Genomic DNA, 15,879 nt, shown 5'->3' with positions numbered 1-15,879 from the left:
TCATACATTTGTGATGTAGATCAGGAACTGACTAAAGGGCTTGTTTTTCCCTCTCCTTGTCCAGATTTTTTCCTCTGCAGCTGGATGAATGTATCTTCAGCACTTTTTTTCCCGCGGCGTTCCACGCTGCTGAGCACGTCCGTTACTGCCACAAGCAATTTAGTGTCACACGCATCAGGTGAATCTATATCTGTATCATCGTCGTCGGACTTCTCACTGTCACTTTGGAGCAGAAGGAATAGCTCAACTGCCAAACGTGATGTGCTGGCGACATTCATCAGCAAAGTCCTCAGCAGCTCGGGCTCCATTTCTAACAGAAACCGCGCTGCAGACTCACAATGGCACCAAACTGCCGGAGCGATGCACCATGGGGCGTTGGGACAGGAAGCGGAATGACCCGCACCCTTCCGTCCCCTTCCCACAACCCACAGCGCCAAAATGGGACGTGGTGCTCTGTGGGATAGCTGCCCACAATGCACCATTCCCAACAGCGCTGCAACTGCTGCAAATGTGGCCACACTGCAGCGCTGGTAGCTGTGAGTGTGGCCACACTGCAGCGCTGTTCCTACACAGCTATACGACCACAGCTGTAACTCCCAGCGCTGCGCATTTCCAAGTGTAGCCAAGGCCTAGATGAACTGAAAGGAATTTTCCAAGACCCGCAGCAGGCTGGTGCTTCCATGTAGCCATCATTTCACCAGAGGAGGTTAATTAAGTCCCTTTGGCTGGAAAGTCTTGATCCTTTTTTTATTAAAATGTCCTTATGCACTTGACCAGACTAGAGCTGGACGGCTTGTAGCCCAGCAGTATCTAAAGCTGATTGTGGGCTGCACTGAGCATAAGAATAGGCAACTCCAGGGCAGCATTGTCTCTCTCAATCCACAGCCATGCGCACTAATCTCCAGGGATCAGGAGAAGCTTGGATCTTGCCACATTCACAGCAAAGTATAAGCCCCTACCTGAGCACCAGCACAGCAGTAAAGATCCTGCAGGCCCAGTTACCGGGTTCAGAGCTGCTCCCACCTTCAACTGCCCCTGTGCAGGACATTTCAGCCAGTGGGTTTGCACCGCTGTAAGGGACTGGCTCTGGGATTCTGCTGACAATGCACAAGGAGGAATTGATTCCAGCTCCGTTCCCTGGAGCTCAGCTGGCTTTGCAGGGCTAGAGGGACTGAAAACTCACGTTAATCTCTACAGTCACAAATGGGACTCCACAGTGCCCAGGGGCAGTGGTTCTGAGCCTAACAGCACCCCAGGCACCGGCTCTGAGTCCAGCAGTGTATCGAAGTTGGGGGCCATGGCTCTGAGCTTGGTAGCTGCCAGGGCGGCGGGAATGGCTCTGACCCTGATAGCACTGGGAAGGAGAGGGGGAGGACAAAGGCTCTGAGCCCAACTGCACCAGCAGCACGGTGCCTGAGTAAGAAGGGCCCAGTCAGAGGAGAACTGTACTTTAACATCTTTCCTCAGCCACTGGATACTCAGCCTTGGGTGTTCAGACACCCTCCCCAGGCTGTCCCGTGCGACTCGCACCCCTTCAGTACAGCTTAACCTGGACAAAGGGCATGACCACGCCCAGCCCCTTGCACTCCCCCATCCCTGCTGCCTGCGCTGCCTCCATTCCCCTCCCGCACCCCATGGAATGCCAAGCCCTCACTGTGGCCTGACATGCTGGGGCCTCCAGCTCGAGCAGGCTTCCAAGGTCCAGCAGTGGGAGACGTGGCTGCGAGTGCTTCTCCCTCTGTCTGCCTTGCCCAGCCCAAGAGATCAGCTGTGCTCACAGCCAGCCCTGGCTTCACTGACCTTAATGAGCCATCATCTTCTTGTTTTTTCTGCTCCTGAGCTAGAGCTGCCTGCATTCTCCCCCCCGGGGAAGCCGGGTCCTTGCTTCTTGGGCCCGCATTGCTCAGATTAAATGACGTCTGGCAGACATTTCCCCTGACTTCACACGCACTGTCTGCCCCGTCGCCCCAGAGAGGTGGAGCACAGCGCTCCCCTTGGGGCTGAGGGGCCTTAGAGCCCCCATTTGCCCGCCCTTGCCTCAGTCTGCTAACATAGGACACAGATGCTGCAGCAGGGGATGCGACTTACCCAGCAGCAGCGAGGGTTCCACGTGTCTGAGGCACAGCAGGCCTCAGCTGGGTTTCACATCCAAGCCCCAGCTAATTAGCTGATGACACATTGCCCTGCACTTGCCTGGCTGCTATCAGGAGCCCGCTCTCCCTCTGGGAATTCAATCCAGACCCAGAAACTGCAGCAGCCGGCTGGGGGTTCTGGCTTCAGTTCTGGCCTCCAGCAAGCTGTATGCTGGGGCGTGAGGAGGAAGTTATGGGAGGAGGGGGATTTCCTACTCTTCCTGCCTCTGCAAAAGGTTAAATACCAGTCAGGGAGCTCAGGGCTCCAAGCCAGGGTCAGCTATGTGCCCAAGGGCTTAGCACCACCAGCAGTTGCCAAGCAGGGTCTAAGTTTAGCTCACAGCAGTGTGCACAAATATTACAGCCCTTCCATGCCTGCCCAGACACATACTCCGCAGGCAAGAAAAAGTCTCATTCAATGGCTATCAAGGGCATCAGAGGGGAGAATCTCCCAGGCTCCCTAAGGGAAGTTCCATTGCTGGGGTCAGATAAAACAGACCCCTGAAGAACACAGTGTACTGGCCCCTGGGAGGTGTCACCAGGGGAAAGAATAGGACCAAGGGGGCTTCCCCAGCTCTGATTTCATGGCTGATATTATAGCCACAAAACTTAGAAGCATGAGAAAAAACAACTTGGAAAGGTGGAAAGCACGTGACTCAGGTGCAGTCCCTGAGGTGTCTGAACCCCACCAACCAGCCAGGGGTTCAGAACTGTCCTGAAGTCAGTGACAGAATCTGGGGGGGTCTCCTCTAGCTCATCACCAGCCAAATCACCTCCACTGTCCTGAGAGAGAAACATCCCAAACGACCATGCCCCGAGAGCCAAATCCAACTGAGCCTCTAGGAGGCTCCAAATGAAGAGTTGAGCCCGGGCGGGGCGCTGATCCAAGGGCTGAGCCTGGCAGAAGGGTAGGGAGAGGCTCTGATCCGAGGGCTGAGTCTGGCAGGAGGATGTAGGGAGGCGCCAGTCTGAGGTCTGAGCTAGTGGAAAACTCTGACTGTGGGACCCTGGGTGTGAGCCCTGCGTTAGTGTGACTCATGTGTAGACAGAAGGGGAGCGGGGGGGGGGGGGGGAGCACATGGCCCGATCCCCAGGAGAGGAGGATAGTTAGTTTGCATGCTCGGGAGGAGAAGTGTTCCGGGAGGGTGCAGGTGTCAGAGAAGAGGAGACTGCAGTAGCCATGGCAGGTGGTGGAGGGGGACCTGGGCTAGAGTTCTGGCTGGATGCCATCTTTGAAAGCCTGCATTGCATCCTGGGACCTGCACACCCCTGTGTATTACAGCAGGACAGCGAGTCTGCTCCGTTTCATGCCAGTTACCCCAGGGCGCCTGCCATGCAGCCAGCAGAGCCCTCGGCAGGGCACCGTGCCAGTGCACTAGCCTGGAGTTAGGCTCCTCTTCTGTTCTTCCCACTCCGGGCGAGGAATCCTCCCGCTAACCAAACCTTCCTCCTGCTAAAACCAAGGTCCAATTCCTTGTTTTCCTCTGCTCCGGCTACACGCCTTAGTGCAGGGAGAGAGAACGCTGCCCTGGGCCACACGCCAATTTCAAACCCACACCTTGATTAACCCAACAATCATCTTGAAATCAGGCCCCAGTGAGTTCAACAAGTCGGGGGGGAGGTTAATGACTGGAATTTAAAACTCTTCGCAACATTCACAACAAAGCACGGTGCAGATTTATCCGCATGCAAAATCAAATTCCAAAGCATGCAAAAGAGAAGCGTTGTAATGGTCTTACTTGTGCAAACTAGAATCCAGGCAAGGTAGTGAAAAGGCCGGGGGGGAAGAGCATTAGGAAAACTCAGGTAAGTTCAACTGCGCAACAGTCAATCAACACAATAAAGCAGTATTAGCCGGTACCCCAAAATGGGAGGGGTTGTCTGAGGAGCTGCAGGGAGAGCGCAGGCATGACGGCCCCGCCCGACGGTCTGCGCTCGAAAGCACTCCCTGCAATACCCAAAGTGCACTGGAAATTCTTCAGCTTAATTCATTCATGTTGCCATTAGAAGACGCCAGTCGCAGACGCACAGCACACGCCCAGAAAAGCAAGGCTGCTGCTGGTTTCTCCGAAGCAAGCAGGCCGAGGTGCCATTCCGGGCATACAGAGCTCACAGCAGCTGATGCCAACTGACTTGGGTCAAGGCTGCTGTTTGCATTAAATTTGTTGCTGGCAGGGGAGGGAAAAAACCCCTAAGCTGGCTGAAAGTCCCCAATTCAGACACCGTTTGTGGCATTTTAACCTGGGGCAATTCATTTTAAAGTGAGTTCAACACCGATTTTTTTTTTTTTTTTTTTTNAACCCTGGGCTTACATTGCAGTGCAGTCATACTCTAAGTGACTTAGGAGCACACATCCCCAGGACCTCCACTGGGACATGTGCTTCAAGTCACCCACGTGCTTTGAAAAGCCTACTCTGCGTCACCAAATGTAAAAGAAACCCAAGAAAATTATCAGCTTAAATGGGAGTCAGAAGAGCAGCCGCTTGGTCTGAACTCAGGGCTGGAAGCCAAAAGCTGCTGAGCTCCATCCACCAATTCCCACTGTAATCTTGGTCAAGTCATCGAAGCTCTCTGCCACAGTCTCGCTATCTTTAGCCGCCTCCAGGTGTGTGAGAGGACTTGCTCATATCAGTGACTATCCGTAAGTCTCTCAGCAGCGCTATCACCAGTGTCCCTGCTGCTCAGGCAGATTTCTGGAGATTTAAATCGGCTTTTCTGTGGCCACGTCACCTCCCTTGTCTGGATCCTGAACATGTAGGGCCAGGTATTTGCTGACTCTTCCCTTTTACGCAACCTGGGCAAGAAACAGCCAAGGAAAACACAGAACTGAAGTGTACAAAGGACCATAATCAGCAGCAAACAGCTGCTTTATCTGCTATGGAGAGAGGGAGAGCGCTCTAAGTGAGTAAATGTGTTTACTCATTGGTAGGATTTCTCAGTGCAGCACAGGAATGGAAAATGCCTGTACAAATGCATCCAATGCCAGCACATGATCTGCCAGGCCGTGCATGCCTAACTGCCAGGGTTGCAGCTAGTGGCATGGAGCAGCTGCTGTCCCCAGAGCAGACATCCCTCATGCTAGCGCAGGTGTTTGAGATCGATTCCAACGGGGGGAGAGAGAGAGAGAGAGAGAGAGATTGAGATTTACACTATAAAATTACTCAGCAACAGGATTTCCTGTATCAGCAACCAATATCTATCATTCCTTTGTGCCCTACCGCTTAGAGATTGTACAGAACCTCCCAAATCCTCAGTGGGCTACATGTTTGAGTGTGAGGTGAGAGGCACCCCTAGCCAGCACAACAGCTGCTGGAGCAGAGTCAGAGACCATCACAATTGTCACTTTTCAAAGTCCTCATGCCACCTTCCCAGAGCCACAGGTCATACGAGAAGCCTCATCAGGGCATGCACTCTCTGCTGTGGAACAGGGAATCTCCTGCTCTGCACATCTGGACCAGCTGCTATCTTAACACACTCCCTTTTCAGCTAGTCTATGCCTGTGCAGCTTTGCATGCTCCCCTGCCTGACAGCAGTACACCTGGCCCCACAGAGGAAGTCTGTGGATACTAAGGGGGCAAGCCTTAGGCCTATGGGTCTTGTGCATCCAGACCTATAGTGTGGGACACCCAATTAGCCAGGACAGCGAGTATCTCCCCAAATCCAGACCTCCCTCCCCTCACCATGCACAGTTGGAGCCTCTCCCTAAGCCTGCCCTTTCTGGTGTCTTTGGCAGCAATGTTGATGGGAATTTTTCATTCAAATGACCTTTTTAAAAAAATCTTTCCTAAGTCACATGCCTCCCTGCTAATGCTTGCAGTAACTCACGCATTAGGGAAAGGATTAGAGCAATTTTAACCTGTCTTGTGATGCCCTTGGAAACTGCTCATGGAGTGACTAGGGAGCAGTTATCAATGGGGGAAGATAGCAGCCCACAGCAACGGGACAGGAAACAGGAAACACCATGTGTTTGTTGCATGTGCTCCCTGGCACTTTCTGCTGCTGGCTCTTTGGCACAAGCTATGGGCTACGAAAATCCTGCTGTCTCATGTACTGAACATCACCCCCAGCTGCTGCCAAAAAACAAGAAGTGCAGCACTGACAGGAATATCTCTGAAGTATCTGCACAAGAGGCCCTGACTTCTGCCTGTCTGCTGGGATTAAGGTGACTCCCGCCCCGGACATTCCCTTATATAACCATGGGGAGAGAAAAAAAGAACAAAAAAAGCCTGGGCCTATTTGTCAGCTCAGGGTGCTGCACTCACTGGAACCATCCATTACTCATGTTGGTGGCACTCCCCACCTTCATTCACATTTTCCCAGCAAAAACGTGCATATTGCATGGGGGTCCTGTGCTGACAACCTGGAGGATGAAGTGTTCTGTATTCACAGAACAGGTACAACAGGGCAGCACCACTCACACTACCCCAGCCCTCATCCGGGGGGCTCTGAGTGGAAGTGGGTACCCATTTTCCATGACCTGTACCAGCCTTAGCCTCTCTTCTGGGACTCCCAACAATGGGGTCAGTTAGCTACAACTTCTGGGCTGTGGCATTATTTGAAATCACACTCTGTTCTCCCACCTATAGATAGTGCTTAACAATAGGAAGCTCTGAGGAGGCAGTTATGTTACTGGAACTCTTCAAACATAAGCGGCTGCTAGATGAATTTCTGAACAAGATGGAAGGGGTGAAAATAGAGGTGTTCTTGCGCTAGGCTAGATAATATAGAAAATTCAGATCTCTTCCATCTTTTGTCTAGGTTACCTCTTTTAACCCTTCAGCAATATGATTTAGGATTAAAAGCGAGTGTAATTCAATCTTCCCCTTCCAGCCATCCCAAGGGGAGATGTCCAGCTCAATATACAGTCTATATATTTTTAAACAAAACCTGTAGAATACATTTTCCCCTCAGGACATTCTGGTTTTGCCTTTAAAAATGACACAGGCGTTATTCGTTCCATTCTTCTTCCCCACACCCACCCACAATTCCTTAATTTCCAGGAAGTTCCATTGATCTGCATTTCCCCATCCAATTATATTTTGTCTACATTGCAATCCTGGTATGTTATCTATATAACCATAAAACAGATGACGCTGATAAGTGACGGATTCATAGCACAGATTATTACTTTATTGGCAGGTGCTACGTGAGAGCCTTTCCCCTTCCCCACCACTAAAGTACTCCAGTTCTAACCAGCACCTTTTCTGTTGGAGGCTTCTGTCCAAAGCCTCCCTTCATCAGACTGTTGACCATGTGGTAGAGTCAAATGAGACCACTGCAATCCAAGTAAAGCTGAACCCAAATTGCCAACTAGTGCAGTACCATTTTTTGTCTCCAGCCAGTACCTGGGATCCTCAATTGGCTTGAAGTGAAGCACAGGAGAGAATGGCTCATTCTGTGGTCACTAAATGCTTGATTTATATTAGATCAAACTCCTTTGAGATGGAACCTATTACATTTGTTCACAGTAAGGTCCATGTGTAATAAAGCAGACTGAAAGGTCACTCATTACAAATTCCTTTTCACCTTGCACACTTTAGAAAGAGCATAGACAAGGTTAACTTGGGCTGTGGAGTATGACATCTGCTGAAGATGCATTATTATGCACGAGGACAGGTGACTGCACCTCATGCAGAGAGCTTTTTCACTGGTTTGTTAACAGACGTGAACATTATTGAAAATGAAGCTGAAAAGCCAGCAACACTTTGCAGTGAGTGACCCATCCTCTCCCACTTTGGTATTTCAACTCATTGCATCATTTTCTCACAGCAGCCCAGCACTGCTCCATCACATCCAATATCTTTTCTGGCTGTGGCCAGTATCAGGTGCTTCAAAGGGAAATGCAAGAGATGCAGTAGTGAACAACGATGCACTAATGTGCCCATAGGGGAAGTTGCTCTTGAATCATAGGCAGTTAAGGGTTTGCCCTAAAACCCAACACATTTTTATCATTTCTCATTGTATGTATAAAATGCTAATTTTTTGAACCGTGTTAAGCTTTTGGGTTTTATAATACTGTGTAGCAGTGAGTTCCATAAGTTAATTGCATGTTGGAATTTAACATGAACTGATGCACAACTACTGCCAAAAACTGATGGCCACTATAAGAAACCAAAACTATGAGAAGAGTTGACAGGAAAGACTTAGTAAACCCCTATAATAAACTTAGAATAGCGTTGTCAGAATATTAAGCAGCCTCAGACCTTAAACAGGTATGATCAGAAGAAAATCAGCAACTGGTGGGCTTTGAATAGGGGACCGTAACATCACCCAGGGATTCAATGTGTTGCCTGGAAATCACCTTGCCTGGAAATCGTCGTCAGTAAGAGACCAAAGAACAGCAGAGCCAATCTTCTATCCTGACTACTGCAACATCCTCCTCTCTGGCCTCTCCCAATATATACATCCCACTCCCCTCTGATGCATTTGAATACAACTGCTAAGATCATCTTCCAAGCCCATTCTGCTAACATCACTCCCTTTGTTTAACCTCTTCACTGGGTCCTTTGTAACTTGTCCACTCTGTTTTTTGTCACATCACCTCATCTACTCTGCCAGCAATGCTAGCTTCACCTGCACGGATGTCAACTGCTTCCACACAACCACTTTAGACTTTTTTTCCATACTGTCCCTTGTGCATGGAACTCTGTCCATGAATTGATCCATAAGGCCATTACCCCCTTTCCTCAAATCCCTCCATAAGACCCACCTTTACTGTAACGTACGATAGATCAGCCAATTGGCGACTGTTTGATTGTACATAACTGGGAAGAGCTGCTATGTATTTTTAAAAACTGAAGAAGATTTGGCATCAGGTCATGCAATAGCTAATCTGAAACTGGGTGATCTTTGTTCCCTCATCTTCCCTCACTGGCTTATTGCATCTTGTCTCAAATTCGATGTCAAGCCCTTTAGGGGATGGGTTTTCATATTGTGCAGCAATCCACCAATAGTTGTGACTGAACTCAAACTAAGCTGAAGGTTAATCCTTTGAGGGGTTCTTATTAATGCTTTGGTTCAATTTATCTTTATGGTAATATTGCACAAACTATCCAAATGTGGTATGTACCCCCATGAGATTTACTATAATGAGATCCTGAATTACTATAAAAACAATTTATTGGATATTTTTAAGATAATAAATGATTTGCCCCTCAATATCCAGTGATCAAACCCAGTTTCTGTACTATATGACTGGGAAGCTCTGGGAAATCTGATTCTCATTCCTAATCACCAGCAATGACACCACCATCATTTACAACGAACAAAAAGAACTTTATTGGAATATATACACACCGGGATAACAGAGGTATTTGAATAATCAAATATGGAATGTTTAAGAAAGAGTTAAAATAAATAAGGATACCAAGATTTGCCAGTGCTAGGTCCAGCACCATTGTAAGTAAATGCCCTCCTCTGAACAAGTCTGACTCTGATGGGACCAACCCAACAGAGTCTGTAAATATTCCTACCACTAGAAAGTGGCCAATAATTTTGGAATACAAAGAGTCACTATAGTGCTTTCTACGGATGTGCATTCAAACTGTTTATTCGCTGTTTTCGTCTCTTATTTCTTTAATAATACCTATTAAGTTCTGAAGTCCAAAAACATAACCTGTGTCTTGGCCCTCATGCACCACACTATCTTCCCCATAGTACTTGCAGGTTGTGTGGGCAAAGTCTATCATACGGACATCAACAGTACTAGCAGTGGGCTTGTATGCATATGCTCCAGCTGATTCATCCGAAGACTCCTCTGAGAGATCCTCTAAGTCCTCTGGGTCTGAGTCCACAGTCACTTCCTGCAACTCCTTGCCATCATAAATGATAAGCAAGGAACTGGAATAGAAACGGTAAGACTCCTGCTTTTCTAACACAGATTTGAGTTCAGTCAATTTCTTTATCACTGGTTCAAAGAGTTCCCTGCGCAGGTATTTGCCATTATGAAAGAACTGGTAAAGTGCTTCTTTAAATCCTTGGACTGAAAGCTTTCGCCCATGGTATTTATTCATGAACATTAACTGGCCAGTGCCCGTCTGGAAGACCTGTATAGGAGAGAAGAACAAAAGGAATGGTTGGATTGCCAGCAATGGTAACTCTGAATCCTACTCCAGAAAAATTAACAACGTCCCAGTACAGAGAAAACGTTTTACCAGGTTGATGTGTTTGTCTCTTAAAATAGCTCTTATGCAGTTGGAGGGGAAAGCATCCTAGCCATCACAGCCCACCAATATCTGAGGTATTGCTAGTCACAAAGGAAACTGAAAATTCCTTGGGCTTAGACTTTAACTCTTCCATTTTGAAAAAAGGGATGAAGCGTTTAAGTAAGATTAGGAAGGCTGAGGCCAAGATTTCTGAAGTCAAGTTACAACATGTAGGGCAGCCACTCCATATCATTCACTCTATTAGCAACTACTGCGTGTCTCTGCTGGCAGCCTTACCAAACCTATTCCCAGGACTGCTGGAAGTCTGATGACAGAAATTGCCCATATGAAACACTGAAGTAAGCCCCCTTACAGAAGAAGAAATTCTCCAGTTCTGAATTGTTTGGTCAAGTGCCCAGTCATGTTCTTCAGAACACACTGGGACAAGTAAATGTGCAGGAAGAGCAGCCAATTGTATTTGCATTGAGCTGTCTAAATGGAGTAGAAAGAAACCACACCAGTTTGCAAATGAGATAGTGGCAATTGTTAATTCAAAGCACCTTCCTCTCTATCCATCTAAATCCTTGCAAAATGGAGCCGAAGTGATCTATTCTAGTATGGTTCAGCAATGTGGGTTTTGCTCACATGCTCAGGGTCTAACTGATTGCCATATTTGGGTTAGGAAAGGAATTTTGCCAGAGACCCTGAGAGATTTTTGCCTTCCTCTGCAGCATAGGGCACGGGTCACTTGCAGGTTGCAACTAGTCTAAATGATGAATTCTTGTAACTTGAAGTATTTAGACCATGATTTGAGGACTTCAGTAACTCAGCCAGTGGTTAGGGTTCTCTTACAGGAGCGGATAGGTGAGATTCTGTGGCCTGCAACGTGCAGGAGGTCAGACTAGATGATCATGATGGTCCCTTCTAGCCTTCAAGTCTATGAATCTTTAAGAAAAGGGTAATTTTAGCAATCAGTAATTACTGCTTTTTCCTACAACTGAGAATGTCGTTTACATCAAACCCACAGATCAGGTGGAGTCTATATTTACAGGTCAGAGACCTGAAAATGGAACAACCAACCTCTATAGCTCGGTACGTTTCTCCAGCAGAGGCCTCTATGTCTGAAAGGCGCATACACTAAATGGGCTGGAACAGGAAACCAGAACCATTATCTCAGTTGAGCACCAATATGGTGGTGAAAAAATGTGGTATCCTTCCCTATCCATCTCTGCTGACCAGTTCTCTGTTCTCGATACATGAGTTTAGGGCTGCAGTGAGCTGAGTGCTAGCCACAGGAATGAATACTCACTTTCCAAACAGCGCAGGGAGTGCTGAGTGAACAAATCAAGCATCAGGGGAGTCTACTGGATGGAAAAGGAAGTACCCCACAGAATGTTTGTGAATGGAAGTGGGTAGAAAAGTCATTTTCTCCACCTACTAAGGCCACTGGGAAGAAAAAAACATGCCCTCTTCCTACCAACATTTACAGATAAGGAAGAGGCTAAACTCTCCCCCATAGAAGCTGAAAGGAGAAGAACAGACAGTCCTCACTCCACTTCATAGCAGCAGAGGGGCAGGGTGGTGGCTCTTAAAACACTGCTGGAGCTGCAGTGAAGCAGTTAAGGAATTTTTTAGGACTCAGTCAAGTCACTCAGTTGCCAGAGATATGCAAGCTGCAGGGTACTACTTTAAATGAAAGCCTAAGCTGTTCCCTCATTGTATCTACACTGTAATCTTATCACTCATATTTAATTATCAACTTCTTGTTTGCACATTACACAAAAGTTTACTTTCGGCAATGAAAAGAATCCAGACTTTCCAAGTCCCCAGAATAGTACTAACTGTAAGAGTTGTTGCTGCTGTTCTGATAGCCAAATGGTAAGATCCATGCACAGCCAGAGAATAAAGACAGGTTTGTTTTCTGATCTACAGCTCACAGGACACACTCACTGTGATGCAGAGGGAGAGATGCAGGTTGCTATGCAGTCGCTCCTCTGATTGATTAGTGACACTGGTGTTCTCTGAAGAAAGTCATCAAATTTCCTTCAGTTAGAAAAGTGATGAGAGGTCCTACCTTTCATTAAGAACGTAACATACTCTCAAGGGTAGGGGCATGAAGTGGGATGATTGGATAATAAGGAGATGTCTAAAAATTACAAATACAAAGAATATAATGGATTAAGAAAGCAACAAAATTCATTTTCCTATTGTCACCTTAACAAGATAATGCAGTTTGTTTGTGATTGGCTGGAAATTTACCGAGCTCACATTCCTGCTATTATTGGTCAATCATACTTGTAACTCTGGGAGAGAGATATTTTCCTCAATTCTGAGCAGAAGGAGGCTTGTTTCAGAAGAAAGTTATAGTCTTTGCTAATAGTACCAAACCACAAAGGTAGAAGTGGAAAGTGTTTTAAAAATGTCTCTTCAAATATAGCCTGTTTTATTCCCAACCCTATTTTATTCCCAATCCATTTCAGACTCACCTGCATGCCACACACTCGGACCCCTATAACCGCTGAAGTACTCTGCTGACACTTCCGTATCTGGTTAGCTTTCTTCTCTTCTGATGCATCATCTCCATGCTGCCGGGTTCCCATTTTAAGGTCCAACACACATGGCACTTCATATCGAGAGGTTAGATTTTCCAGCAAGATAAATTCTGACTGGCTAAGGAAAAAGCCTTACAATAAGAAATACAGGTTTTAAAAAGCATTCTGACAGCCCCATTCCAAGTGAAGGTACTGGTGGAGTTCCTTAGCAGTCAGCAAAAGTTAAAAAAAAAAAACTGAACTGAGAAACGACTAAAAAACTTGGGGATCCAAACTTTGCCCAATCATGACTACACTAGCAACTTAGCAAGAACCAAAAAGATACACCTACTTTGCATTAAACAAAGTAGACAGCACATGACCTAGTCTTTCATTTGGATGCAAAGTCCAAAGAGACTATAGGTTCCAGCTTGCACTGCTCTCTCACTCTACAAGCACCTCCAAATTTGAGATGAAAAATCACTAAGGGCTGCATTATTTACTAGGCTGGCCACCATCTGGCAATCCACAATCTAATTTTAAGTTCTCCATGGAGTGAGTAAACCTAGCAGACACTATTTCCATAAAGGGAGGAAAAACACTGGACTGGGATTCACGGGATCTGGATTCAATTTCCTGCTCTGCCACAGACACTTCCCACATGACCTTGGGAAAGTCACTAAAATTCTCTTTGTGCCTTGGTTCCTCATCTCTAAAAGGAGGGGGTAGCACTTCCTTCTCTCACAAAGGTGTTAGGAGGATAAGTTTATAAATATTTGGTAAGACCTCAAATACTATGCTAATGAAGGCCCATTAATTTATCTAGCTAGGACTCATCACTAGGTTTGTGAGGCTGGCCCCTGGGAGAAATCTATTTGCATTAATCATTCTCCATGGTTCTAATGGGTTAATTATGTTTATGCATACACATTTTTAGTGATCCAAATCACTCAAACGCCTCACAAACAAGATTTCCTTCCCTAAGCACGCAGGTCTTAAGATCTTTACAGCATCTGTGCCAGTTGCAATCAGAATGTATTCAAGGCTCTTTGTGCTTTATTATGGAAGAGAACCAACATCACTCCAAAGCTCTGGTGGGCAACCTGCGACCCATCAGGGTAATCCACTGGCAGGCCAGGAGACAGTTTATTTACGTTGACCGTCTGCAAGCATGGCCACCCACAGCTCCCAGTGACTGTCATTTGGCCAGGAATGGTGAACCACAGTCACTGGGAGATGCGGGTGGCTGTGCTTGCGGATGGTCAATGTAAATAAACTGTCTCGCGCCCTCAGAGCAGATTATCTTGCTGGGCTGCATGTGGACCATGGGTCACAGGTTGCCCACTATTTCTCTAAAGGTTCATGGGCATATGGACTCCTTTTGTCTTTCTTGGAGTTAAGAGTGCTTGCTCTGATGGCTGCACTGGCACTAACGGAACAAGGAAATCTCATTTTCCATCACATGAACAATCCTACACTCTCAGAGCCGATAAGTATAATCTGCTTCTGCTTTTAGGAGCTTGCATTTACTAAAGATTTTCATCTTCTCAGTTATAAACCCAGATTAAATTTTAGATTCAGCTTGCTTTCACCAAAAAATTAGCTAAAATTAGGAAGCTGCTGGCAGCAGAGAACTAGCCTGTACAAAAGAAGTTTTCAAAAGTACTCCTATTTTCTCACTTAAGGAATCAAAACGTTCCACCTTTGACTACTTTAATTAAAAGCCAACAATCCCCTCGTACTTAAAAAAAAAAAAAAAAAAAAAAATAGTATCTGAGAAGATACATTTTTGGAATTGTGAGGGTGGAGGAGTGAAGGCAAAAGTGAGGGGAGGGATAGCTCAGTGGTTTGAGCACTGGCCTGCTAAACTCAGGGTTATGAGTTCAATCCTTGAGCTGGCCACTTAGGGGTCTGGGGCAAAAATCAGTACTCGGTCCTGCTAGTGAAGGCACAGGGCTGGACTCAATGACCTTTCAAGGTCCCTTCCAGTTCTAGGAGATGGGTATATCTCCAATTATCATCATCATCATCTTCTAAATCCTTTGACATCATCCTAATAGATGCAACAAATATCGTAACTGCTCATGCCAAGGAAAGCAGCAGCAGAATTCCACTCCTCTAAACTCATGCATTAGTAAACTTGTCTAGTCAGGGATCACTTCACCTAGGATGCTGGAAACTTTTCCACTAATAGAGATTCATACTAAAGTAGATTCTTTGAGTTGCCCTGCACAGAGGTGTTTAAGTGTTGGGAAAGCCCAAATTCTGATCCTTTCACAGTCACCTTCCAGCTAACAAATCATGGTTTCAGATAATCCTATTCTGTGTTATAGTTACACGGTCCGGGTTGGGTGGCGGTGGCTTTTTTGGGGGGGGGGGATAGGCGGCAGAGGGGGTGAGATTTTACCAAAGCGAAAAAAAGGGGGGCGGCAAGGGGGGAGATTTACCAAGAAAAAAAAGCAGAATCCCTCCTTGTTCTGCTGTTGTGAGAGAGACTTCTGGGAAAGGATACTATACTGGTTCCGATGTTTTGCATTTTCCTTCATCCGCCGTAACTGCTGCTGGTGACATTTCATACTCCAAGGGTTATGATGCTTAAACTGTGAACTGACATTCCCCTTTTTCTCTACACTGTAATACAAGACTTCAGATTTCTTCAGCCACTCAAATTCTTCCTCTAATTTGTGACTAGAAAACAAAAAAAATAAAGAAGTCAGAAGTCAAATGGAGAAAGTAAATACCCTAATTTTAAAAGGAAAAGATATAATTTGTTCAAGCGTTACATATTATACACTGCTGACTGTCAACCACTCAGTGCTTTCAATTAGCCTATTCATATGTATCTCAAAATACTTCTGCCAACAGCTGGCAAAATCCATTATTTCACTATACACGGGTCTGAGCATGTTTCTCATTGTTGATATTTCAGTCTTTGTAAATCCGCTTCCACAATCTGACTATATCCTAATTTATATTTGCAGATTTCAACAGACTCTATGAAACAAACAGTAATGAGATCTACAGAATCCCTCACCCTGCTTGCTAGAAGTTTTCCAGATTTCCATTTTGTTA

The 15,879-nt window shown here is 46.3% G+C and overlaps 1 protein-coding gene across 3 annotated transcripts in view; it reads right to left on the bottom strand.

The window, feature by feature from the left end:
• Positions 1-9,386: 9,386 nt before the first annotated feature.
• The window catches only part of IP6K2 (inositol hexakisphosphate kinase 2), a 28,668-nt gene continuing 22,175 nt past the window's right edge, over positions 9,387-15,879 (bottom strand). For all 3 annotated transcript variants that reach the window (XM_032801327.2, XM_075073368.1, XM_032801328.2), the window contains 3 exons: positions 15,320-15,495; positions 12,763-12,938; positions 9,387-10,177 (listed from right to left, as the gene is read on the bottom strand). In XM_032801327.2, the coding sequence (XP_032657218.1) occupies positions 9,680-10,177; positions 12,763-12,938; positions 15,320-15,495 (850 nt within the window). In that variant the 3' untranslated portion in view covers positions 9,387-9,679. The remainder of the gene's footprint in view (positions 10,178-12,762; positions 12,939-15,319; positions 15,496-15,879) is intronic.

Source organism: Chelonoidis abingdonii, chromosome 17 (genome assembly GCF_003597395.2).
Source record: "Chelonoidis abingdonii isolate Lonesome George chromosome 17, CheloAbing_2.0, whole genome shotgun sequence".
Classification (NCBI taxonomy): Eukaryota; Metazoa; Chordata; order Testudines; family Testudinidae; genus Chelonoidis; species Chelonoidis abingdonii.
The sequence above is the reverse complement of the archived record's forward strand: the minus strand, read 5'-3'. Positions and strand labels throughout refer to the sequence as shown.